General features: G+C 42.9%; 1 protein-coding gene across 10 annotated transcripts in view; it reads right to left on the bottom strand.

Moving 5' to 3' along the window:
• LOC137184797 (ankyrin repeat and SAM domain-containing protein 1A-like) overlaps window positions 1–25,219 on the bottom strand; it is a 65,490-nt gene that overhangs the window by 23,038 nt on the left and 17,233 nt on the right. For 8 of the 10 annotated variants that reach the window (XM_067592801.1, XM_067592799.1, XM_067592804.1 and 5 more), the window contains 10 exons: window positions 18,358–18,654; window positions 17,561–17,636; window positions 17,329–17,430; window positions 17,141–17,227; window positions 16,776–16,945; window positions 16,442–16,504; window positions 15,757–15,892; window positions 14,786–14,829; window positions 13,876–13,969; window positions 9,705–10,198 (listed from right to left, as the gene is read on the bottom strand). In XM_067592801.1, the coding sequence (XP_067448902.1) occupies window positions 9,705–10,198; window positions 13,876–13,969; window positions 14,786–14,829; window positions 15,757–15,892; window positions 16,442–16,504; window positions 16,776–16,945; window positions 17,141–17,227; window positions 17,329–17,430; window positions 17,561–17,636; window positions 18,358–18,654 (1,563 nt within the window). Of the gene's footprint in view, window positions 1–9,704; window positions 10,199–10,697; window positions 11,011–13,875; window positions 13,970–14,785; window positions 14,830–15,756; window positions 15,893–16,441; window positions 16,505–16,775; window positions 16,946–17,140; window positions 17,228–17,328; window positions 17,431–17,560; window positions 17,637–18,357; window positions 18,655–25,219 lie in introns of those variants that run through there. The other 2 variants (XM_067592802.1, XM_067592809.1) reach the window with 2 other exon arrangements.

Raw genomic sequence — 25,219 nt, forward strand, 5'->3', positions numbered from 1 at the left:
CTGTCACACCTGTCAGATCCTGTCATGCCAACGCTTTTTGAGGATGAAGTCCATGCTACAATCTGAAGTGAATACCTTGCTTTATTGTGCCCTTTTTTGTGTGTGGATGTTTTATGATATTTTGCTTGAAAGTGACCGTCTTGCCACTGGCTATAAAGAGTATATGTCCTATTTGCTGCTCTAAAAGCGCCCAGACAGGTCCCATTAGTATAATTATATAAGGCAATAATGTGCCATCAGGAGAGCAAAGTTCACATTTGTTAAGTTCTCATCATCAATCAGCGCATAGATGTTTAGTAGTGAAATCAAATCATTGGAAGAGAAATGTCCGTCACAGGAGACAGAGAAATGTAACATTCAAGAATGATGTTATCTTTTTAAATGTGCTGCTGTTAGACCAGTGAGCTCACGGTAAATTAAAGCTCCTAGACTTGCTTAGAGGAAGAAATGAATAATCACTGGGATTATGTCATTCCGAAAGGGTTCATAAAGGCTGAAAGAATCCCATCTACCTCTAAAAAGAATGCCCCAGAAGAGGACAGAGCAAAACCCCAAGAGGACCAGGAGATATTTATACGGAGAAGGACGTCTTACGCTGTCAAAGGAATTAGATCTCCGTGGGTTTGCGGTGGCAGAGGTCGTCTGTGTCTGCTGAGAGAGAATTCAGGTTTTTGTTTTGCCTTTTTTTTTCTGTGCATCTACCTACTGTGTGCCAGCTGGCAGGGATATTATAATCATTCTGATTATAACCATCCCTGCTGATATTAAAATCTTTAAAATAATGTAACAGAACCACTATTTCACATGGAAAACTGTCTGGTACATAAGCTTTGTGATGATTAAATCACTGAAGAATCGGTGGGATTGAAGAAGATGAAATTGAGACATACAGCCATCAGTGAGCCTGAAGATCACACTCCATACTGAAGTATACAGCACAATAAAGTATTCTTTTGTAATGACTTCTCTGTTAGTTCAACAGTAATCCTCTACACAAGCAAAGGTAGACAGGAGAGGTGTGAGACAAAGGGCAGTGCGAAAATCACATTATTTTAGTGATCCATCTGCCAAATGTTACTCCTCCATACTGTTGATTAGAACGCTGCATATTGACCAGATGGTAGATTAGTCACACAAGCTCTACAAATAACCTCCATCTATCAGCACCACATGTTCACTACATCAGTCATTAAACAGGAATGTAGATGTTGAACTGGCAGCATCTCTCCTACCTGAGCACAGACACAGGTGAGTCAGCAAAAACCAGTGACAGCCGATGGTATGAATGCGTACCTGCACGTGTGAGGGGTTCTACCGTGCTTTAGAAATGACTAAGCTGGATTCAACCAGACAAGGAGGAGGTGAGCAACAAAAAACAACAAGCACGAGCATTTCCTGTACTGTTCTTACAGATAATCACACATATAGAAAGCACGTGAGATGAGTTTTCAGAGACTACAGGAAGTTACCAATAAATAATTTGGCATATACTCTAAGTGTTACCCCATAAAACCTCGACTTGTTTTTAGACTTTTCTACAGATTAGAGATAGAACCGTAAATCTCACCCTTGTGTCGCTTGTACAAAGTAAGTTTCTGAGTGCAGCATCTTCTGCCCCTCATTCTGGCAACGCCAAACCATAATATGCACATTACCGCCCCCTGACGCTGTAAGCAAAGATATGAAAGGACCAAAAAAAAATCGTGCACACTGTCTCTCACTTGTACTCTCTTTATTAACAAAGTTTCAGTCATCGGATCTTCATCAATCAAGATGAATCTCGCCTGATTTTATGGAGTGCAAGAACTTAGTAGTCGCCTACTTGTTTCCAGCAAAGATGACAAACTGCCATTGCAAGTATGTTCAGCTAGGCATGGCTATCTCTTCTCTCTGTTTAGAATTTATTACAAAGTCTTTTTGTTGCACTTAAAATAACATAAATTATTAGGCCTCGGCAGGACAAAGCCAATTAGGAAGCAGTTGATGAACCCCGGCATTAGTCAGCAGTCCAATACGTGAAATCACTCTCGCACAGAGCTGTTGTAGCTCCTGTGATAATGAGGACAGGGCAGTGCTCTTGTCTCATGAAGTGGCCGCGGTTTGTACTGAAAGGAGGATTAATGCTCCTGTCAGTGGCATCACTCCTCAGCGATGAGCAGAGGAGGCACAATAAGGAGCGGACATGCAAATTCAACCGCCGAGGCAATTTCTTTGGCTCTCCGGAGATGAGATATGCCTATGTACTTTTATACATCAAAGCAAAGGTTGTAATATTCTGTCCCTCAGTTGCAGCATCAGTAGCAATCTCAGGGTGCCTTTCTGAATGCCTCCAGCTGCTGTGTATATATAAGAAGAAAGAAATGAGAATGACTGGTTGCAGTTTGAAACACACTCACATTGCCGTTAAGGTCAGCGTAGCGAGCCTTCTCAAAGTATGGATTTAAGAACAAAAAAAAAAAAACACACAGCTGCATTCAAGTTCTTGGTGTATCAGCTTCCCCTGTCCAGTATAATGGAAAAGGGAATACTAGCTGGTCCAATGAGATTTAGAAGCAGCCACCGTGAAAGGCAGGTGTGATATAGTGCTGGAGCTGGGTAAATATATCCTTATCAGGGGACACAGCCCAGTGATTTCCTCAAGGTAAAACACATCCACAACAAGAAAAAGCCTCTGAAATTCATGGTCGAGGACTAAGAAGCTCGGTGCCATGAGAATTAATAGAAGAGAGAGGGAGAGAGAGAGAGGGAGAGAGAGGGAGGGAATGTGTTTTTGTGCTGCAGGATCAGATCAATACAGAGAGACCTGAAATGGAGAGGCGTCCATTGTGAGAGAGGCTCACTATGAGCGAGGAGATACAATGAGCGGGGGGTCAGAAGTCACCGGCGAAGGTGGAGGTCAACAGCTGAAGAGCTAACAGTGACGAGAGACGGTCGGGATGTGATTAAAGACTCATGAAGCCATTTATCATGCGTCTCACAGCAGGCCTGCTGGGTCTAGGATGACTGAGCAGAGGAATAACATGACTGCTACTTCACTCTTTCATTAATAGTCTTTGAAAAGCTCATACAACGCGCAGCTGAAGCTCGGAGAGGAGGGTGGCGGGAGAGCTAAAGGACGCCTGGCACAGCTTGCTCAGGGTGAAACAAAAGCCTGCTGCAGAGAGAGCGTGCCCGGACCACCGGCCTCAAATTGGCAAGCTGGCACCAAAACAGGGGTTGGATGAAAACTATGGACTAGTGAATGGCATCAAGGGGAACACAAAACACATCCACGGTTTGAAGTAGGTGCCAACGCCTCAATGCCACAGTGGGACAAAGCACTGTCAGCAGTCCCATCAACTTTCTCCTGAAATAGCCCAATGTCATGTTTGTGCCTTTAGGAACAATGTCCCTCCCAAATAACTTTGCAAACTCACACCCCTAAAGAGATGCAGAAATATATCTCTTCTAGTAAGTTGAAAAGAGTTGAAATCCTTTGTAGAACAGAAAAGGGCATCTCCTCTCTCCAGCGACTAGACTGGAGGAACACTAAGTAGTGGCTGCATGTCTCAGCCCCCTGTGGCGCTCCTGTGTTCCCGCTGGTGGGGATTAGAGAATAGATTTCGCCTGCTGGCTGCACTGGGCTGTGACACACACCCACAGTTTGGTTTGATCTCAGCAGGTCAACTACATTAGACTTCTCTGTAAAAAAAAAAAAAAAACAGCAAGGCCAGTTTTCTCCTCTCAGAAAATAACTATCCAATATCCGCATTGAGTTTATGAGCGCAGCAAGACAAGAAAGCAAAAAGATATGCCCGCAGTTTAAAATGCCACAGAGGATTAACTTTTTAAAGAACACACTCAGAAGTAGAAAGACAACAGGCTCAGGCTTTTCCCCATTTTATTGTGCTGTATTTAGCCAATAAAGCAACAACCTTCAATCAGCAAGTACCAATCAAACTGGCTTTACAGAGAAATATCATATCCAGAGAAATGCTAGAGAGCATCAATTATTTTCCCATTCAATTCATTCATGGCAGGTAGATAAGATAAATGAGCCTCCGATGGAGCTGCTGCCTGTAAGGGAATCAATACTCACAAAAGCTGGTTTCATAGTGGCTACTGGATCTGTGGAGTGCGAATCGAAAAATGAAGTTAAAAGTGAAGTGGGGCTAGTGGGCAGCCCTCTCCTTCTGTCTCTGTCTTACAGCTCTCTGTCTCCCTTTCTCTCCTCCCATCTGTGGAGCTCAGTTTGTTGGCCCACACAATGTGCCCCCTGGATTGTCATCTTCAGTCTGATCCCAAGGACCAAGACCCAACCCGCATTAGCATGCGCTTTACACACCAGCACACACCCGCACGTAGAGCACATACACAGTCAGAGCTCCTTAAATGGAGAGATGCATAGCTCAAGACCTCATGCAAGTCAAATCCTCCTTGTCTTGAAACCAGAGGCAGTGTATCCAAGGGTGTGTGTGCAGGCTCGTGTGAAGAAAAGGAGAGAGAGGGGTGGGGGGGTGAAGGGGGAGGTGGTATAGATATAGAGAGAAAAGGGAAGAGGGTATGAGAACGAGAATATTTAGCAAACCAGATTAAAAGAAGAAAAAGATGGGTGTTTTTTTAAAAGGGGGTGTGTGTATGCATTAGGGGGCGGGTTTGGTAATGTCCTGGGACCCCCCTCGCCCCAAATGCTGTCACACAGCTCAGTAGAGTGTTCAAGAGCAGCCAGTTGTGACCGGCAAGATGGCTGCCACAGCATCTCGGAGAAAGCAACAACTAAAGAAAACACTGTGGATGCAGCGATACGCGCTGAGAAGAGGGGGAAAGAGACAACGGATTGAAAAAAAAAGAAGGGAGTTTTTAATTTTCAGAGGCCACTCCCAGCACCATTAAAGAGAGTGCAGGCTAAGTTACACCCAATCAAACTTTAACTACTTTTCCCCACACACACACTCCTCTCTCATTCGCTATGCACTTTACATCGGCGGTGTGAATATTTCCATTTCAAGCGAACGCAGGCTTTATTCCCTGAATGGAAGAGGAGAAGAAAGATTTGGGTCTCTTTGCTTTTTTTTTTTTTTTCACTTTCAGCACAGAAGTCCTGCACATCTGAATCACTATTCAAGCGAGAAGAAATTGGCTTCTGTGTTCATTAACTGAGGCCCCTAAATTGGACAAAAGAAATTGCCTTTCAAAAGTAGTATCTGCTACGAGAATGCTAACAGGCTGACGAGCGACAATGCAAACAGCAGATGCTTCTATTAATTATCTGATTATGAATCAAAAATACAAAAAACTCATTTGGAAACAGTGTCAAAAAAAAAGGCTAAATCGTGAACTCGCTGTCATTAGGAAAGCTGCCCACTGCAATCTGCTTTTCATCACATCCTTTCTAAGGCAGTGAGGTTTATTTTTTTGTATATTGCAGCTTGTACATTACAAATTCACTATGGCTCCATTTCACGAGTGTGATATCTATTGGTCTGGCTGACAGGCTGCTTCACACACACAAATACAGTCTATACACAGCCTGACAGAAAGCATGACAAGGAAGCTGCACATACATGGAATCCATCAAGGGCAGAACTCATGGTTTGCGGCCTCCTCTGGGATGGATATGTACTGACAACCAGAGCAAAACCATACATTTTTTTTCTTCAAGGTCAAGTACATTGTTAGTATCACTCCGAAACAATTTTATTTTGTGACTCACAGACTGGACAGTAAATAAAATGCACGCCCGAGGGATAAATGAATAATTAAGGATGGATTGTGATGCTCTTTGCCAGCAGCCTATTTTAAGATGTGAAAAAAAAAAGTCTTTAGGGATTCAGATTAACTTAAAGCCGGCCGGTTCACTCAGGAAAAGACACTCGTATACAGTAAATGAGGCCATTGCCTGAAGTGTATCTCCTCTTCACTGATAAGATCTCCTCTACAGTTAGAGGACACCTTCTGTTTTTTACCTCCATCTCTTCCCCCCCCCCTGTTTTTTCTTTTACAACCAGATCAATTCTCAAGCTCAGGCTATTCGGTTCATCTGCAAAGAAGCACCAGGGAGAAGAGAGTACAGAGGAGCTCCATCCAGGATAATAACTGGCTATTGAGGACATTGGGGGAAGAGCAGGAATCTCCAATAACCAAGTAATGTCATGCTTGCCTTAATCCTGTCACGCTCTCAGAGGCCACATCCTTCAGGTGCAGTCTGAGGAGGTGAGTTGTTCATTAAACTGGATAATTAAGACTGTGCAGTGCCAGGCTTGTGACCAGAAAGTTTGAAAGGGGAATTAAAAAGATTCAAGCACACAAGATGTTCCCTTCTATTGACCTTATTACCTCATTTGACCACAATGTTTCGCAGACGGACGACAATGTCTCAGAAGCAGAGTCATCTCTCTAAAACAACCCATAAAACATTTTCAACATAAGACCACACTTCAGTCTTTGGTTAATCTTGATGTGGCATTTGTTGACTAAAAATATATCACAAAATAGACTAATAGATGAATCTTTAATCAAAATAATATATGCCTGTATATACCACTTAGTTGCAACCATAAGTACAAGGCAGTGCATTACCATAGTGTCATGTCATTTTATTACATAACACTTTCTACTGAATAGTATAGACGTATTTGAGATGTAAGCAGACAGAATGAGTGGACGACTTAACTAGAGCTGCCACAAGTAGTCGATTAATTGATTGACCGAAACATTTATTATTTTGATAAGTGATTCATTGTTTTAGTCATTTTTCTGCTTCACAAATGTAAAGATTTCCTGCTTTTCTTTGTCATATATGACAGTAAACTGAATATCTTTGTGTTTTTGACTGTTGGTTGGACAAAACAAGACATTTGAATACATCTCCTTGAGCTGTAGGAAATTATAACACTATTTTCTGACAATTCATAGTCTGAGATTAATCGAGAAAATAATCGTCAGATTAATCAATAATGAAAATAAAAGTTAGTTGCAGCCCTGTACTTAAACTCTGTATGGTATTGGTTTGTGTCGCACACTGTAATAGAGGTATGTTCTTTTCACTGGGCTGCATACTGAGAAGCACTGAAGGTCAGGTTTTGTTAGTAATCTCAGTTAAATACTATCAGTTTTCACTGTCTCCTTGGCAGACTTTGGCAAAACAAACTAAAGGTATGTTCTTGCTGTTCGCAAAAAGTCTGGCAATGCTGAAGTAGATCAAGGCGAAGAAATGCTTCCTTGTGGTGCTCGCAGATATAAAATTCCAAAGACAAGATTACACTGGCTGTCGCAGTGTTGTGCTTTGGCTTCAGGCTAGAAAAGTGTTTCAAACTTTGACTGGCTTCTATAAGAGGCCTTGTGTGGCCCCTCTGCCTCTGACTGCAACTAAAAAAATGAGACAAAAGGTGTTGACGAAGGTATATCAAGACAAAATGAACATCAGGTCAGTTTGCTGTAATGCAGAAATGCCTCCTACAGCCTCCTTGCTGTGTAGTAGCTGGGAAATGACTATTATAAGTCATCAGGTTAGGAACTGCAGCAACATCAACACATCTGGAACCGTTTACAGTAGCACGCAACTGACAAATAATAAAGCCACACTTTCATAGGCAAGTAAATGAGCTAATTACAGAAGCAGTCTGACTGTAATGTCTACTGAGAAAGTAATAAAGAGCATATGGCAGTGCAACAGTAATGGAATCAAATAATAATAATACATCGCTCAGATTGAATTGCATGTTGTGTACACCCAAACAGTAATTCAACAACCTATCAAAGCTGTACAGAGATATTTTATATTTCATTGAATTTCCCCTCTGCAGACAACATCCAACCGGCCCGGAGACGTTAGCGAGGTGATCGAGTGAACGACTCTGACCACCCGCATGGAAACCACAGCCGAGAGCGGCCAAAGATATCGACCTCAAAGCTGCTATTATCCCCGCGCGCTGTGGCTGTTCTGATAGGGTCATGTAAAGGAACACTAGGCAGCAATGTGATCTCCTCACTGTGAAGAGACCGCATTAGTGCTATCTGAGCCCATGATTTGCTCTACAAGGTCTGGCATCATCAGCGCAACGTGCGAGTCATCGCTCACACGGACCGGAGGCTGCACTGTGGGTGCGGCAGTGTAGGAGAGTTGTAAAAAGAGATGCATGTTCTCAATAACGGATATAGAGCAGAGTTTAAACAACACAAAGGGAAAATTAGGGAGACACTAGTGGACACGCTAGGCTAGGAAAGCTTATGCTAACGCTTAATTGAGAAGCTTAGTGGAGATCATTAATCCTGCTAGCAATAAAGAAGATTGAAGTAGGAAATGGGTGAAATAGGATAAACAGGAAGCCATGTTAATTGATTGGACTGTGGATACCTCTGCTCATTCACTGTTATATCTACTGTAATCTCACAGTCCATAAAAGTTGCAGCTGTGTTAAAAATATGTTGACCTGTGATTCTTTTTTACTTGTGTATCTTTAGCAGAGTAGTAGTCTCACGTCTCAGGAAGGTGGGATGTTTGAGGAAACTATATTGAGATAACTATATTTGTTCAGCGTCGTGTCTGCGTGTTGTCTTCTTACGACAGGTTGCCCTTCTCCACAGAGACTCAGGTTGGACTCTAAAGCCTTTGCAAGCGGAGGAGACGAGAACTGAAGGGAGACAGATCAGCAGCTTGTATGTTCTCTCTGAATCTCAATTCCCAAATCTCCGTCTTTTGTCTTACTCTCTCAGCTCCTCGCTCGTTTTATCCCCATCTTCTTGTCTTCTCTAATCTCCTCTTTCTTGAGAGAGGACGACTCGGCTTTTTATCTGCGTCCCAGACAAAGCATTAAAGTGCTGAATGGGGAGGGGGGGGGTTATATTTAGTCACGAATACCCGCTGTGATAACAAACACAAGACTAGGATTGAGGAAATAAAAAATGCACCGATGTGACGTCAAGTTCAATTTTCAATGCGGAATTATGCAGGAATTGGTTCAACATAAGCAGCAAAAATACATTTCTGTAGAAATTAAGTGTGCTAATCTACATGCTATTTACTTCTACAAACACATTTTGTAATATAGTCATTGTGTTTGTAAAACAAGGTGTATCTCATATTACACAATGTCCCCATTAGGACAACAGGTGGGCTTTGAGTTAACAGAGCGAGAAGAACGTCTTTGTTGAACTTCTCTACAGTCAACAGAGGTGTTCGCAGTTGAGGTTTTTATTCCATCGATTTTGTAGTTGTGGGCAAATGTCTTGTGGCTGCAAATGCTGTTTGGGCTTAACGCAAGCGGACTTAAGGCCTAACAAGTGGAGCTTTGTGAAAACAATGTGAGGAATTCTCGACAATGTGCTCATTCAGTGTGCATTTATTTGGATTCATGCTTTCAATCTACTGTTGAATAAGAGATTAAATATTGTCCATGAATCGGTATATTGATGTAGCAGGGTTCCATAATGCCCTGTTACTCCGCGTTATGTTAATGTTTTGCTTCCTATGGCTTCTCATGACAATGACTTATTGAATTCAGCACCGGTTTCAATGTGCTTTTTCTGCATGTTTTATATTTGTGTTAGGTTCATTACCTCTTGCTCAAAGAAACAACTGTTTTTATAGCAGCTTGATCTCATTAAAACCTTTCATACTCCAATTGTTGATGAAACTGCAGCATTTGCACATATTAAACAATGAACCTTTCATATTAGTCAAAAAAGCACCAAAGTACACACACTAACTCAGACCAAACACTTACCTCGTCCCATTCTGAGGTGAAAGAGGGAGATTTCTCAAGCCTCTTCTTGCCAGTGCTACAGTTAGAAACAGACTCGCTACGGTTTCCCAATCCTCCTTCCTCCTCACTAGGAGGTGACACGAGCAAGTCCGAGTCCGACTTGGAGAGGCTGCGTGCCAGCTTCAGGTCTCCAGGAGGGCGCATCCTGCCGGCAGACACCGCCCCAGCCCCGGAGTCCCTGGGCTCCTTGTTCACAGTCGCATAAATTGCTTTTGGATCACAGTCTGTCAGGATGGCGGCCATACTGGGACGGCTGGGTGGCGGTGCAGCTGCTACTACTTCCTCTTTAGCTTTAACAGATGCTCTCGACTCTGGCTGGCCCTGGCCGGGTGGCGGAGCACCTGGAAGCCTGAAGGGCTCCTCTCGGGAGTCGAACACAGGGGAGGATCCGTGCAGGAGGCCGGTAAACTGCTCTGGGACACCTGCTCCCTGATCCTGGCTGAGCTGGGAGTTATCTAGAGAAAAAGGAATGAACAAGGTTAGTGTAGTTTTGTGAAGGCTAGAAAGTGGACTTCTGACTGAGGGGCAGATCCTCATAGCAGGGCTAATAAGAAACCGCCCACACAAGCCCTGAAACAGATCTGTAACTGTTTCCTACCAGGAGTGACGGAGAGAAAAAGAGGGAGAGAGAGAGGAGCTGGAGAAAGGAGAAGGCGTATGTTGGCTGGAGAAATAACAGAATTCCAAACCCAGCTTGCAGCCGTCTGACAACTATCTGCTGAGTGCCTGTATTTTATAACAGGCTATTTTCTAAGATCCGGTCATCTCTGTGACTACCTTCAACCTACTGCACCCACTTGTCTGTTAGGTCCATTTCCCAAACTACTGAACTTAACTTTCATGTACACACGTTATTACAAACACCTACCAGAGGACACGACAAATACACCAGAAAACAAGAAGAAAACATGAACAAGAGGTCTCTGAAATATCAAAAAACGGAGGAAAACTTACATGAGCTGCCTTGTCCAACAAAAACAACTCCTTAATGAGAGGGAATGGCAAGTGCAATTAAAAACAATTAGATTTTCCTCCTCCCTCTCCCTGGGGAATTACTGCCACCTAAGCCTCTTTCCCACAATCAAATCAGCCACAGCATGACGGTGCCTGTTGTCATCTATGCTACGGCTTTGAAGTCTTAAAGAAAAAAAAAAAAAAAAATCACTAGTCTGGTTTGGTAGTCGTATTCCTTCCACTGCAGTGATGTGTGTTGTTGTCTGCCGTGTGACCAGCAGCCTCTCTGTGTTTTCTGACTTCTAATTCTAGACCCTAATGGTGGCTCAGGAATGGAAATTTGAATCGCCCCATCCTCCAGCAGCCAGACTCTTGATAATTAGACCTGTGACACATGGTGAAGGAGTGTGTATAGGGTGTGTGTGTGTGTGTGTGTGGACTGTCTCTGCCAGGGTGACAGGGTCAGGGTGTTTGGTGACAGGGAATTTGGGGCAGTGACACCACAGGGGAAAGCAGTGACCTGTTGCAACACTTTGTAGTTTGTCCTTCACCAAACGGCGTTGTTGCTGCTGCTAAACAGGCGTCTGGGCTCTGCTCTGCTTTCTCTCAAATTGCTACTTGGAGATGAAAAAAAAAACATCAAGAGTCGTATCTACAGTACAAGACGGAAAGAATCGTATCACTCAACTGTTTGACGTGTAGAGCTCAGTCCCAGTTCATTGAAAACTGCCTCATTACCGTTTCAGGGGCCATTTGCAGTCAGTGAATGTGACAAACAACGCCCCTTAACTCCCCTTTTCACAAGTCGCTAAAGCCTTTGGATCTAGGAAAACGTGTGTGGGTGTTTGTGTGAGTTATAAGAGGTGAGTGAGTGTACTGCGCACATATGTCAGGACCACAGCCAAACACCCACCCTCTCCTTGGCAGCTAGGGAGTGTGAACGCCCTATGAGCACATCAATGTGGTTCCAACAATCTCACACGGTGTTAACCCTTGCCGAGACCACCGCACCCCCTGCTTATACACTTTTATGGCGTAAAACGCTCGCAGACATAATGTAATGTTGTTGCAGCTCTTATAGATGGGTGAGGTCACCTCAGAGGTGGGATGAGTATTTCATTTGGCACTGCGGACTCCATATCTTGTTCATGATGTCATGTTTGTTTTGCAGACTCTGCAGTGACGATGCTGGCTGTCACTTCCCCATTGACATAGTCCAAAGTCAATTCATGCCCTGCGTGTGGAAGAATCTACTCTGTTTTTATATGAGGTTGTAGAACATTTTCAACTCTGGGTCATGTTCTACAGAAAGCCAATAAGGAAACTTAAGGCCATTTTATTGATATGTGGACATTTACAGTAAAGCAAGTAAATAAATACCTCTATTGATAGGCCTGGTCAATATAGTTGTGAAACCCAGTATGTTGTCATATTCAACAGCGTTTACATATAATAGGACGTAACATTATTTAATGCTTGTTACTTGTGTGGTGTATACAGTATACACACACACACACACACACATATATATATATATATAAATAAATAACAGGTGCTTTCTGTTCATAGCCCCTCTGCATCCATCTGTTGCAGTTCTTCTGGTGAACTGCAGTTCATAACAGTGTTACAAACAACTGTGCATTTCTGAAAAAGCCATTTAAAGCTTTGAATGAACTTGCTTTTAGACAAGACAGAGGACCAAATCTGTAAAAGCAGCTCAACAAGTATGAAGAAAAGAATGAACCCGAGCCATGTAGTAAATGAGCAGCAAGTATAAGATAAGGATAGCCTCACTATTGCTGTACACAACTGTGTACTATGGAAGCCATATGTCTGTTATTGTCTGTGTAAATCATAGGATATCACTTCTGGTGAGAAATATCACTTGGAAAGCCTATAAAACACTATGCAGAGGTGGAAATCTGTTGGGAAAAACTATATTCCTGCTGAGAACAGCAATATGTTTGTGACAGATGATGAACACTATGGTATCGCTGACCACGCATATGTCCTCCACCTGCCGCAGCCCGCGCCGAGCTCTAGTCCCTGGCTGTCAGCGTCCACACGGGGAAGATCTCAAGATTTCCTCAATCACAATAGAAATCACACACACACATGAACAGAAGTAAACACCGAGGAGGCTCAGCTCAGCTGTCCGGGTTTATGAAAAGCATGAAAGTGGGAAATATAGCTTTAACTTGCTGATGTGCAAGAACTGAAAAGAGAAGAAAAAACACGGTTGTATTCACATATGAACCCGACTTGTGGTTTTGTGGTTTTAAAAAAGGGAAAGGAGAGTATAACATGAACTCACTAAGGACTGTAAGGCAGGAGGAATGAGTGGCCTTTTGTGCTTCTAGAAATGTTTCACACGTCCCTCACTACTCACAACATTTTTAACAATTGTGACGCCTGAGTTACTGATTCTTGGCTCCTGTGGCTAAACATTTTCCCACAAATACGGGCTCTGCTCTTGTTGAACATCAATTCAACTTTAATGTTTAAACTCATTACGGTTGAACATGTGAGCTTTATTTGCACAAATCCACCAGTTATACCAACATGTTTAAGTTCAGAGACTTGTAAAGCGTACTGATGTCTCTGTATTCACTCTGTTAATTATTTCTGACTGGCTCCTCCTGTGAAGGCGCGACAACAGTATCTTGCCCACATGCCTACTCTGCCGTCCCTCCCGCAAACACGCTCCAAAAATAATATTTTCATAAAGATATCCGTATGTATGTCAGCAAAAACCCAGAGGCCGTGCTCCTCACCTCTTCTTCATGCTTGACTGGAGAATGTGGCATATCCACCTTTAAGTGGGGATGTGCATCTGAGATAGGAATGTCACCATCTGATCAAGAATTCTGTTTCATATTGGCAACGAAATGAGTCTTGCCCACTTGCCAAGGAATGTCAATCAGCCTGCGCCCGACAAGCCAAATCCACTGCGCTGCTGGAGAATGTCAATCATGCATTCCCTGACAGCACTAATCTGAGCCAGCCCATCTCACCCTGCAAACTCAAACGCATTTCTCCCGTTTCATTGACATGCCTGGCTTGTGATTTTCAAGTCCGACGTGTCCAGTCCGTCTTTCCTTACCCTCACACCAGCAGCAGTTGTTGTTCCTTATTAAGTTACTAAAAATTTGAGGACAGAGGGTAAAAAAAAACTCACCTCCTGATGCGCGTGGGCCCGCCCGTCCAGGAGGGTGGAGGCTGTCTTTCGTCTTGCTCGGGGCTCTGAGGTCGTTTGGGGCAGTGGGTTTACGCTAAAGTAGAAGAGAGAAGAAGAAAAAAAGCTGAGTTTACTCCCACCTGCCAATCAAAACATACCTTTCAAACATCTTCTGGGTTGCCAGACAATCGTATTAGCGGCTGCTGAGTCTTGGCCCTGTTAGCTTATTAATATTGCAGTCTAATTATCTAGCTAGTTAAACATGAAACAAAGATGCTATCCCATTCATTCCCTGCATGAAAGTACTGGTGGCAGGTTTACCTACATCAAACATGATGTGTCTTGACTCAGAAGGTTGCAGATTAGAGCACAGAGGACATCATGCTGCTCGTTTATTACGATTAGGCAGCTGAGGGGCACGGCTAATCCAATAGGAGCATGAAATAAAAGATGTGAGCATATATTGTGGGCAGCAGGTGGGATTGTGGGTGTGTGGCAGAAATAATAAAAGCCGCTAACTGGATGATAAATATAAAAAAGGCAATAAAATAAGACGGTGACAATAAATAGAGAGGGCAAGTTTACAGTTAGTTATGTTAGTTATGTAAGTTATGAGGGATGGTTTCAGACGACAACTGCGTTCTGCTGACATATGACTCAATGTCTGACTATCATATGACATGTGTCATATATATTATATATTCTACTGTGGTCATATGGTCATGCGCCTGACATGGAATGCAAACTGCAGCTGAGATGCTTTTCTTTGACTGTCTAAACTCCATCCCTATAACTTGCACATGTAAAGGATTTGGCAACTGCCAGGCATAAAAAAAATGTAATATATTGTTTGATGTAGGTGTAAAGATATAAAGGCATGAGAAGGATGAAAGGAAGAATGTATATATACCTGAGGTAGGACACTGTTGGAAGACTGTATAGTGGTGTTTTCATCTAAGGAGACAGAAGACATAAGAGTTAGGACATAGACAGATGAATTATTATCTCGGTCCATTCAGAGTTCAACTACTCAACATTTCTTCAGAGTTACAGGCTATGCTACGAGAATCCGAAAGTGATGTATATTAAAATCATGTTTTATGCATGGCGACATATTGGGCTAAAAGTCAAGACAGACTTTAGATTTATCTGTCTGCAATTTAAACAACGCTGAGCATGCAGACGTGATGAAGCCGTTTTAAAAGAGACGAAAAACTAATCGTTTAACATTTCTGTCCAACTACAGAGTGGAAGAAGAAAAAACTGTCAAGAGTTCCTTTTTTATAACACCATCATTTATCCACATAGAGGGGGGGGGGGGGGGGTGCATGATGACATCAGCGATTTAAACTCCAACCCTTCAGCTCAGTGACGTTTTCTAACGGCGCTAGTGAAGCTGACTAAGCTGGAAGGCCCAAGGGGATGGTTTTAAAACATCTACATCAACAGCTAAGGATCAAAATGGCCTCCTAATTTAATCCCATTTAATCCAATTACATGCGGTGCCATTCACCAGCCACGACTAAGGAGGGTCTGCTGATATATACGAGGTGCACGCAGTCATGGCAAGGGTTGACCGTGTGTGTGTGTGTGTGTGGGGCTGATCGGGATATGAATGTATTCAGGTTCTGTTTTGTTCAGACAGCAGCAGCGGAGTTTTAAGACATGTTTGGGAGAATTGTCCCAGTGCTTTGGCGATTTTTATATAACACTGCCACAAATTAGTGGTCACCAATATGTGGTAAGGTAAAGGTATGTAGTGGAGGAGAGAGTTTACGCAGGAAAGGCTCTTAAAAATCTCTTGTAAACAAAGAAATACTGTTAATCTACACTTTCTACAACATAATGTAGGTTTTCTGTACATCTATGCAGCACAGTTACCTTTATGGGATTGGGACTCCTGGCTGGGTGGTGGGACTTTGGTCTGTGCAGTCAGCAACAACTCATATGTGTGATCCTCCTCCTCCTCCACCCCCGGCTCTCCTCTCTCATCAATACTGCTGTTAGTATACAGGGCCTGCGGAAAAAGAAACAAAAACAGCAGAGGCGAGGAGAAAATGAAGGCGGAGAGGAAATATACTGCACGGATGACTTTTTGTTGAGTATCCACCAAAGCTGGTGTGGATGTGATGCAAATGTCTCCTTCAGTGAGGGGAAATTAAAAACTAGAAAATGTTCTTTGTTAATGTTACTTTATATCGCATCCTCTATGGTCTACGGTCTTTTCCACTTCACTTCTCGCCCTCTTTCGTCCCCGCTGCCTCTATCCCGTGCCGCACTCAGATGAATATTTATTAAGAAGTCGTTTGATTTGAGCAGCTGCCGTGAAGAGAATAGTCATGAAAGGGGTCATGGCTAAAAGGCGCTGGCATTCTCAGTGGCAGATAATCATTTTCCAACAGCTCCTGTGACATTGTGCTAATAAACCATGACCAAACTCTCAGAGGAACTAACTTTTAAAGGCAGTCATACCACCATGCTCATTCATTAGATGCTCAAAACCGTAAACATGAGAATCTGTGATGCTTGATGAAAACATGTTTCTCTCGACTTTATAACTTCTCACCTCTGAGCTCACCTCTTCCTCATGACCAGGGCCAGGATGTGATGAGTGGACCAGGCGATCTTTCTGTAAATTATGTAGAATATAAGATGTAATAAATATATGGTTGCTAATCGGTTTATTGCAAAATCATAGTTAAGAAATGCATTGCAAATCCACTATGCACCACAAGAAGTGTAATGCTGAGGGGGTTTGAGGCCACGTCGTGTGGAGAGAGGACCACTATCACCCTCTAGTGGGAGTTCTGCACTTTATCTCCTATAATCCCCCTGCGAGGAGCTCACTGTGCATGTGTGTGTGTGAGAGGGTGGTGGGTTTCAGTTAAACTGCTGCTGACCTTGCCAGCTTCACTATCTGGCCGTCCAGAATCCCTGTCAGAGGATTTGCCGCTGGTGAGGCTGTCCAGAGAGTGGCAAGATGTGGCTTCAAAAAGAGCTTCGTATGGGCTCTCCTCCTCAGGCCCCGGGGCCAGCCCCGAGATCAACTCGCTCACTTTCTCTAGATCACCTATAACACAATTAAAAATGTATAAATTAGGTGCAAAACACAAAAAAGACAAGCAAGTTCTTCGCTGAAAAAAAATGGATAATAACCTCCTACTGCATTTTCCTGCTCTGTTTCCTGTTTAAACTGCTGACTGGATTGCTGCTACTACAGTACAAACACTAAACTTTCTGACTTGGGACATCTGGTAAATCTTACCCCTTTTCCGTGGGCTGGGGCTCTCCTGAGGCGGAGGGATTGGTGGAGGGGGAAGGTCAATGTCAGGGGGTTTTCCAGTCATGTGACCTGCAACAGACAACAGGAGATTGAATAACAACTGGCAAATGTGAAATCAAGAGGTTTCTTCCCACCACATTTCTCTCTCTGTTTGCACATGTGGTCTTTACCTTGGATGAGAGCGGCTATCTGTCTGCTCTTCTGAGAGGGCATGTCCTTGACAGTATCCAGCGCTGTCAGGCCCTTCTGGTCCACAATGTTCACATCGATACCTGACGAATGACAAAAAGGAAGAGTCGGTGCAACGACAGTCGAAATGTTTTGTGCTGATTTTGATTAATTAAATGTACTTCATCGCTGTGTTGTGTTCAAATGTTGCTTGTGTGGCGCTGAAGTACTGACCTGCACTGAGAAGTCTTTGTACCACATCTGTCTTCCCAAACAGGGCTGCTTCGTGGAGGGCACTGCCTTTCTCCGTCTGAGCAGAAAACAAACCAAAAGCGTAAAGAGCCAGAGGCGCAGAGAGACAAAGAGAGGACAAACACCCGTGTGTGACATGAATGGGGGACATCAGTGACATCTGCATGTTTCTTTTCTTCTGCTATTGTTACATGGATCGGGCTTGTTTAAACTTGCTTGTTGCTACATGGATCAGGCTTGTTTAAACCTGCGGCAATACTTTTTCCCCACCACCTACATTCTTAAAGAAATAAAGCGGAGATGACCTTATTTATGCCAACCGCTCGGTCCACTTCTCTACTGACAATTATGCGGTCGAGGAATCAAAGCAGATCATTTTCCAGCTCACAGGGCCATGCTAATTGAAACCTGCAGGATGCAGGGCCTGAAGGACACTGGATAGACTCCCTATCCTTGATTCAGAGTAAAGCAGGGCAGAGTGAAGGAAAAAATATCTCCAGACAGATGGATGGCATAGTTTGGTACAGAGTCGGAGCCACAGGGCCCACCAGGGGGAGCAAGGCCGGCTCTGCTTTGATACCACAGCAGTTCTTTTGCAGAGCTTAAGAGTTTTACATTTAATCTAATAGCTTTAGTGGGAAGTAGCGAGAGGAAGTGCTGCAAGAACAGATTAAGTTACCCAACATGATTTGGGCCATGACAGCATATTAAGAAACACTTGCAAACTGAAGCTTTAAGTTCACACTCATACATATATACATATATACACACACACACACCTCATAGTTAATGTCCATGCCAGCATCCAGCAGCACCTCCACCACAGACAGGTGTCCGTTCCGAGAGGCCAGATGCAGCGGTGTGTGTTTCTTGGTGTTGCAGCTGAGCAGGTTGGGGTGTGCAGTGAGCAGCAGCTTCACTACCTCCAGGCGGCCATACAGTGCAGCCAGGTCCAGCGGGGTCTCAAACTTGTTGTTCCTCATGGTGGGGTCTGTCAGCTCTTCCAGCAGCAGCCGCACCACCCGAGAGTGGCCGTACTGGGCGGCACAGTGCAGCGGCGTCTCGTTGTCATTGTTCTGTCGTGGGCAGATGAACGGGTGAGAAGCAGCGCGGGAAAAACAGACACATACACGCAGGAAACAGGTGAGAAATAGAAGGAATTAAGTGGATCAGGAGAGAAAGGACATGGGTTGACTCATGTTTGTTAATGAGTAAGAATAGACGCCTCGGTGGAGTTATTGTGAGGTTAAACCAATCAGTGCATAGAAGCCCGTCATGTTAGCAGATTAAAAGGTCGTGAAAAAGCACCAACCACAATGAGGCACATAGCGAGGCCTGGGGGGAATATCTGGCAGAGAGGGGAGGGGGTGGGCCCGGGTGGACGACTGGCAGACATACATGGACTAATGAGGACAGGTGTTGGGGATGGCACTGAATGCCAGGGGCAGCGGGGTGCTAGCAGAGGGGCAGAGGCACCCAGGCAGGTGGGGAATTAGCAGAGACATGAGCCACTTGGACACAAGGTCAGAATCACATAAGCATTATAAAGTCACCAAAGGAAAGAGACCTGGCCCATTACCATCATCCTGTCGAGACAGGCTGTCACAACTATGAGGCACTGTTGGTGTTGCTCTCTCACCAGAGCACAGCAAAGGCAATGATCGTGGCGGTTTTAGACATTAGACAATCAAGGGGAAGAGATGAGCGCCGTGTTTCCACATACTGTAACCAAGTGTGAGTGAGGCCTGGAAGTGACATTATAGCCGAGAAAGAGCGAAAGCAAAAATTGCATTTCCACACTGAATACTGTCATGGTGACATTAACAACATAATTTTCTTATCATTTCATCTATTTATCTGATATCTGAACCTAGTTAGTGAAAAATGGCTATCCCAGTCTCCTAGAGCCAAGGGAGACATCTTCATATTGTTTTGTCCAACCATTAAAAAACCCAAAGATAATCAGTAGAAGCTGGAAACAGCAACTGTGTGGCAATCAACATAAAAACAATTAATCAAGTACTATTTTAATCAATGAATCAAAACTATTTTGATAGTTGATTAATCATTTTGAATCATTTTTTAAGAAAAAAAATGTTAAAATTCTCTAATTCCAACTTCTTAAATGTGTATTAAATCTAAATGTGAATATCTTTGGGGTGTGGACTTTTGGTTAGAACCAAACAAGACATTTTAGATTTCATTTTGGGCTTCAGAAAAGGTGATCAACGTTTTTCATAATGTTCTGACATTTTATAGACCTATAATTAGTTAGTTGCAGCCGTAGACTAATCCTTTAAGCGGCTAAACATTTCAGCTCTAATGTAAACTCAATATTTTTGTGTACAGTACAAAATGCCTCTGACTCACTGGAATTAACAGAAAATAGTCAGACTATGATTTTGTAAGGATTAGTATAAACATCAACAGCCGGTAATTGACTGGTGTCAAAGTACACATCATATTCACGTTTAATTATACGGTATAGCGATTAATCCTGTGCACAAGTGAAAATGACCTGGACTCTGCAACCTAGCCTTTCGCCATGTCTTTCAAAAAAAATCTGCATTGTAGAAAAACAAGCTAATAACAGTCAAGCAGACAAAACAGCAATTATTAGCAGTGATTACAACATAAACTCAGTAAGTGGGACTTATTGGATCTAATGACTCACATGTAGCAACAAGATCAATGTCTAATAGACCTGAGAACCTCTGGCACTTTTGATGAACCCTACCATGAACAACCAGCAGGGGGCAAACCCTTCACCTCATGAGCTGAACTAAGATGATGATGTAGGAACACTCTTACAACACACAACTAGCTAACAATGACAACATGACAGGTATGACTAAGACTGTGCTGCTGGGTTATATCTAGAAAAGGGGAAATCAGCAATACAGAAAACTCTCTTTAAAGACACTGTTCTGCCAGTCACAGGAAATACAAGAATGGGAATCAAAGCCCAGAAACAATCACTGCTCTCAGTCTATCAAGGTGCGACAGAACTGCAAACGTGATTCTTGGCAAGCAGCAAACACTGCCTGTGAAGCTCTCAGGCTCTAGTCAACATTGCGTAGCAATGGGTGTGGCAGATAATGCCAGTTATGGTGGAACCACATGCTCTGCGAGTCAGTCATTCCAGACACACAGAACCACCTACAAAGGGGCTGACAGCTGGCGTGAGAAGCCCCCACATGGACATGCATGATGCCAGCATGGGCGACTCCCGGAGAAACATGCCAGCTGTGGCACTGAAGACAGGACATCGTGCGGAGGGCAGTTTTAGACAGGTGTCAGTTGAGTTTCACAAAGGCCTGCTGCCAGATGGGATCAGCAGGTATCTTCTTCATTGTTAGAGGGAGCGGGCAGGATGAGGGAAAGACAGAGAGAGAGAGACAGAGAGACAGAGAGAGAGAGAGAGAATGAGTAAGTATTGTACTATCCTGGCAAAGCAGGTCACAGCTTGAACGGAGAGAAAGGAGGCGGAGCTTGGAGAAACAAAACGACACCTGCCTATCAAAAGAGAAGGCACTGCAGACTGGCTGAGAAAAACACTCTTCTGTTGGGTGAACTTAACTGAACAAAACAAATGAAGAAAAGGGTTTAAATACAGCCTTTTATCAGAGAAGTAAAGCAAAGAAACCCAGGTTTTCAGTTCCTGTGTGATTTTCAATTCGAATACTTGTTTCTCCAACAAACTCCCATGTACACACATACGCACACAGAGAAATGGCAGGACGCCGCCTGAAAAGAGCACGCTGCCTTTCATTTTCTAACGCACCATTGAGCGTTTGTCACAGCTTTTTAGAGATAGATACACTCTGAGTATGTAGACGACTTCAGCCTGCAAACATACACGCTGTGATTACATCAGCATGATTCACTTCCTCAAACATGCAGGTCTGCTGCCTCCTCAACAGTAATCCAAGTAAATCTAGCATACCATGATTTACATAAAGCAAACAAAACAACAGACTAAACACAGGCCAATGGAAATTTTGTAAACGTGTATATTACTTAAACATGAAGCCTTTTTCCCACAATAATAAACAGGAGTGCCTCAAAATATACCTAGTATACCGGTCCAATAAACTCAGTGAGTGTGATCACTTGAGACATAAGTGTCTTCCTTGCCAGTGCAGTGGTCAGTGCTCTGTAGTAATGAGTCAGCATCTGATAGTATCAAACGTGGCTGACCACACACTTGACTCACTGATGGGAAACATGCAGCGAAGTAACATCAAGCCTTGCCTTGCCTCCTTTGATATAAGCTATGTTAAGTGTGTTATTCACACAGGGGCCTTCCACTACAGGACCTCTCTAGGTACTCCCAAACAACCCCAGACCACTTCCACCACAGTGTTTTTAACACTTTAAAAGGATATGGCTAGCAGTTTTCTTCATTTTTCTTGCCTTACACGGAACTACTCTCCAGAGACTAAAAATGTGATCATTGTTATTAGTCTTTGGAGCTGTTTCTAAACAAACTACTGTAATCACACTCTTCGATGCCAAGGAACATGTCACCTAGTGCTACAATGTGGCTCATTTCCATGTTTTTAATAGGAGGAATAAGATATATCAGGCTTTGGATACACACACAATACTTGTAAGTAGAATCAGTTCATTGTTGGTTTGGCTCTGCACATGAGATTTGTAGACAATAGGAAAAATATTGAAAATCACAAACCTTATCCTTTAAGTGTTTTGACTACGTTATGACTTTGATACTTGCAAAATTGATCAAAAACACAACTCAGTCTTATTTAAAAAGTATAAGTTCACTATAGGCACGTAACTTGCAGAACATTAAACATGTTGAAAGTGTCCTGTGCAACACACTATATTTATGCACGGCTATGTGCACATGCCCTCTAGACCACAGCCACAAAATTGTACAAGTCTATTGCACATTAAAAACCACTACTGTGTAACCATCATGTTATCACGCCAGTGCCAATAACCAGATATTTAGTCTGTTGCTTGCAATTGACAGATTTCAGAAATATTTGTACTGATCTATTTATTGTAAGCCGTGGGAGGATTATGTTAATGAATATAAGCCACTACCTCAAAAACAACTTTTTAACAATCAATCTACTCTTCAGCTACAGCAGGAACAGGGGTTGTATTGTTTCATTTTCACATTCGAGACTAAGAGACATGAAGCAAACCACAACATATGGGGAACTACAAATGCATGGCTTGAAGCTAATTTTAACAGGCTGATAGCTCTGCAGCAAAAAATAAATAAAATCCCCCTTTAAAACTATAACTTGTATTATAATAATATGTGATTTTCCGTGGTACACTTTTATATTATTATATAGGGACTCAGTGAGTTCCAGCATGAAATCTCACCCTATAAAGACCAGGATCAGCTTTATCTCCAGTGTACTGTCACAGGCCACGTGACCAGTCAAACAATCATGTACTAACAAGACACAGCTCCGAAGGCTATTACGCAAAATGGCACCAATGACTAGCAGCCTTGCCGGGAAAGAGATTAGAATTCATACGGCACAGCCAAGACTTCCTGGACAGTACATGTTTTTATGAAAATTCTGTCTTTACTGTGGTGCTACAGACAGCATAAAACCTCATCCTGATTTAGACCTCAGTGCATGTCAAACAAGAAGAGATTAAGATCTTCGCTGGTGTCTGCTGCTGATTGATAAACCCTACCCTAACCAGGAACATCTGGAGATTATACTCCATTGTGTTTTCATGGTGCCGAATATTCAGAGAGGGGAAACGTGACACGCGGTGACAGAGAGAACGGAGGATGTTTTGATTCCCACAACCTGGGGCTGGGAGATGGTAACACGCTTTGACTAGCGACCTCTGTCACGTGACGCGCTGGCTGGCAGCGGAGCGAGGCAGCGGTTACGTCACCCTGGCCCCTGGTAGTGGTAGTAGTAGTGGTGGGTGGTGGTGGTGAGGGGGGGTGGGCCAAGCAGCTGTTGCAGCTAGTGTGCCAAAGGGCTGCCTGTGCTCACTGCATGACAAGCGTCCACGGTCACAATCTGAAACCCTGCTCGTTGTCTGTAAAATCATACAATTCATGGATCTCTCATATATGCAAAAGAGGGTTTCCTCACTGTTTTCAATTTGTAAGAGTGATATACAAAAGGTTTTAGAAATGTATTACCCATCTGTGGATTGTGTAACAATAACTATATAGAATTTTATTAATCTCTCTGGATTTTCTAGTGCTGAAAGGAGACCATTTATGGATTAGTTCATCAACTGAAAATGAATCGACAACAATTCTGATAGTCATTAAAGTCGTCTATCAAGCAGAGATACAACATTTTTCTACTATTTTAAATTGAAAATTTTTGGGACTGTTGGTCAGACAAAACAAGCAATTTGTGCTCTGGGAAATTAATCAGTTAATTGATCGACGAAAAAATATTTTGATAATCAAAAGATCGTTTTAAGCAAATATGCCAAAAAGTTTGTTGGTTTCAGCTGCTCAAATGTGATGATTTAATGCTTTTCTTTATCAGCCATTATGGTAAACTGATTATCTTTAGGTTTTGGACTGTTGGTCGGACAAAATAAGGCACTTAAAAACTTCACCTTTGACTGTGGGGAATTATAACAGGCATTATTCACTATCGTCTGACATTTTATAGACAAAACAATTTATTATTATTATTATAACGATTAATCAATCCACAGATTAATCATTAATGGAAATAATCGTTAGTTGCAGCCAAATTATTTTTCCCTGTTTGTCAAGAGCGATGAAAATACTCAATCTGAAATCCCAGCGCTCTTTCAATTCAAAGCACAGTAACCATGCTGACTCTTAATAATGGATTTTTTATTTGGACACTGTCACACATTCCTGAGTAAACGGGCCTTGCAGTCCTGTGATGAGATGAATGTCTAACTGGCTTCCTGCCATAGATTGTAATTCTCTTTACGAGTGGACTTTTTCTCCCTTTTAAAAAAAAGATTAGTTTCCTCCTCAATATTTCAACTTGATTAAATGGGACACACTTTCCAAACACAACTAACATAAAAGCCTTTAAGGTCTTAGATACCATCTCTGCTCCAAAACTCCCCTCTTCAACTAGCAAATGCTTCCAACTGACATAGAGGACACACCCGAAAACATGCAAACAGGAATGCATGACAATGTAGAAATCTTGATCCTTCGGTTAAATGACCAAACGTCCCTTAAAGGACTCTTCAAACACGCTTCAACCATCTCTTGGCACGACAGGGACAGGAACGAGTTCTGGAGGACGAGAAGGGACCAGAAGGTAAAGGGGGGGGGGTTGTGATGTGTTGTTGGGGTAAAGTGTTGGACACCGAAGTGACAGACAGCGAGGATAAATGAGTGTGTTGGCAGACTGCGAGCGTTGCGCCTAGAGGAAGAAGGGGAAACACTGCTCCACTTGATAATGAGGTAACCAAGTCCAAAGAAATTACTCCCGCTGCCGCCATTCGAAACTTTCCCTATGTCATCCCTCTGAGATACTGCAAGCCTGACAGAAAGACATATGATCCATTAGCAGTCTCAATGTGAGTTTATAGCTGTCCGATGACAACATATTTCCCCCTATATTCTTTTATTAAATGTAATTTATTTGACTCTTCAAGAACATCAGTTTTATTCTGTTT

Source organism: Thunnus thynnus, chromosome 6 (assembly GCF_963924715.1).
Source record: "Thunnus thynnus chromosome 6, fThuThy2.1, whole genome shotgun sequence".
Taxonomy (NCBI): Eukaryota; Metazoa; Chordata; class Actinopteri; order Scombriformes; family Scombridae; genus Thunnus; species Thunnus thynnus.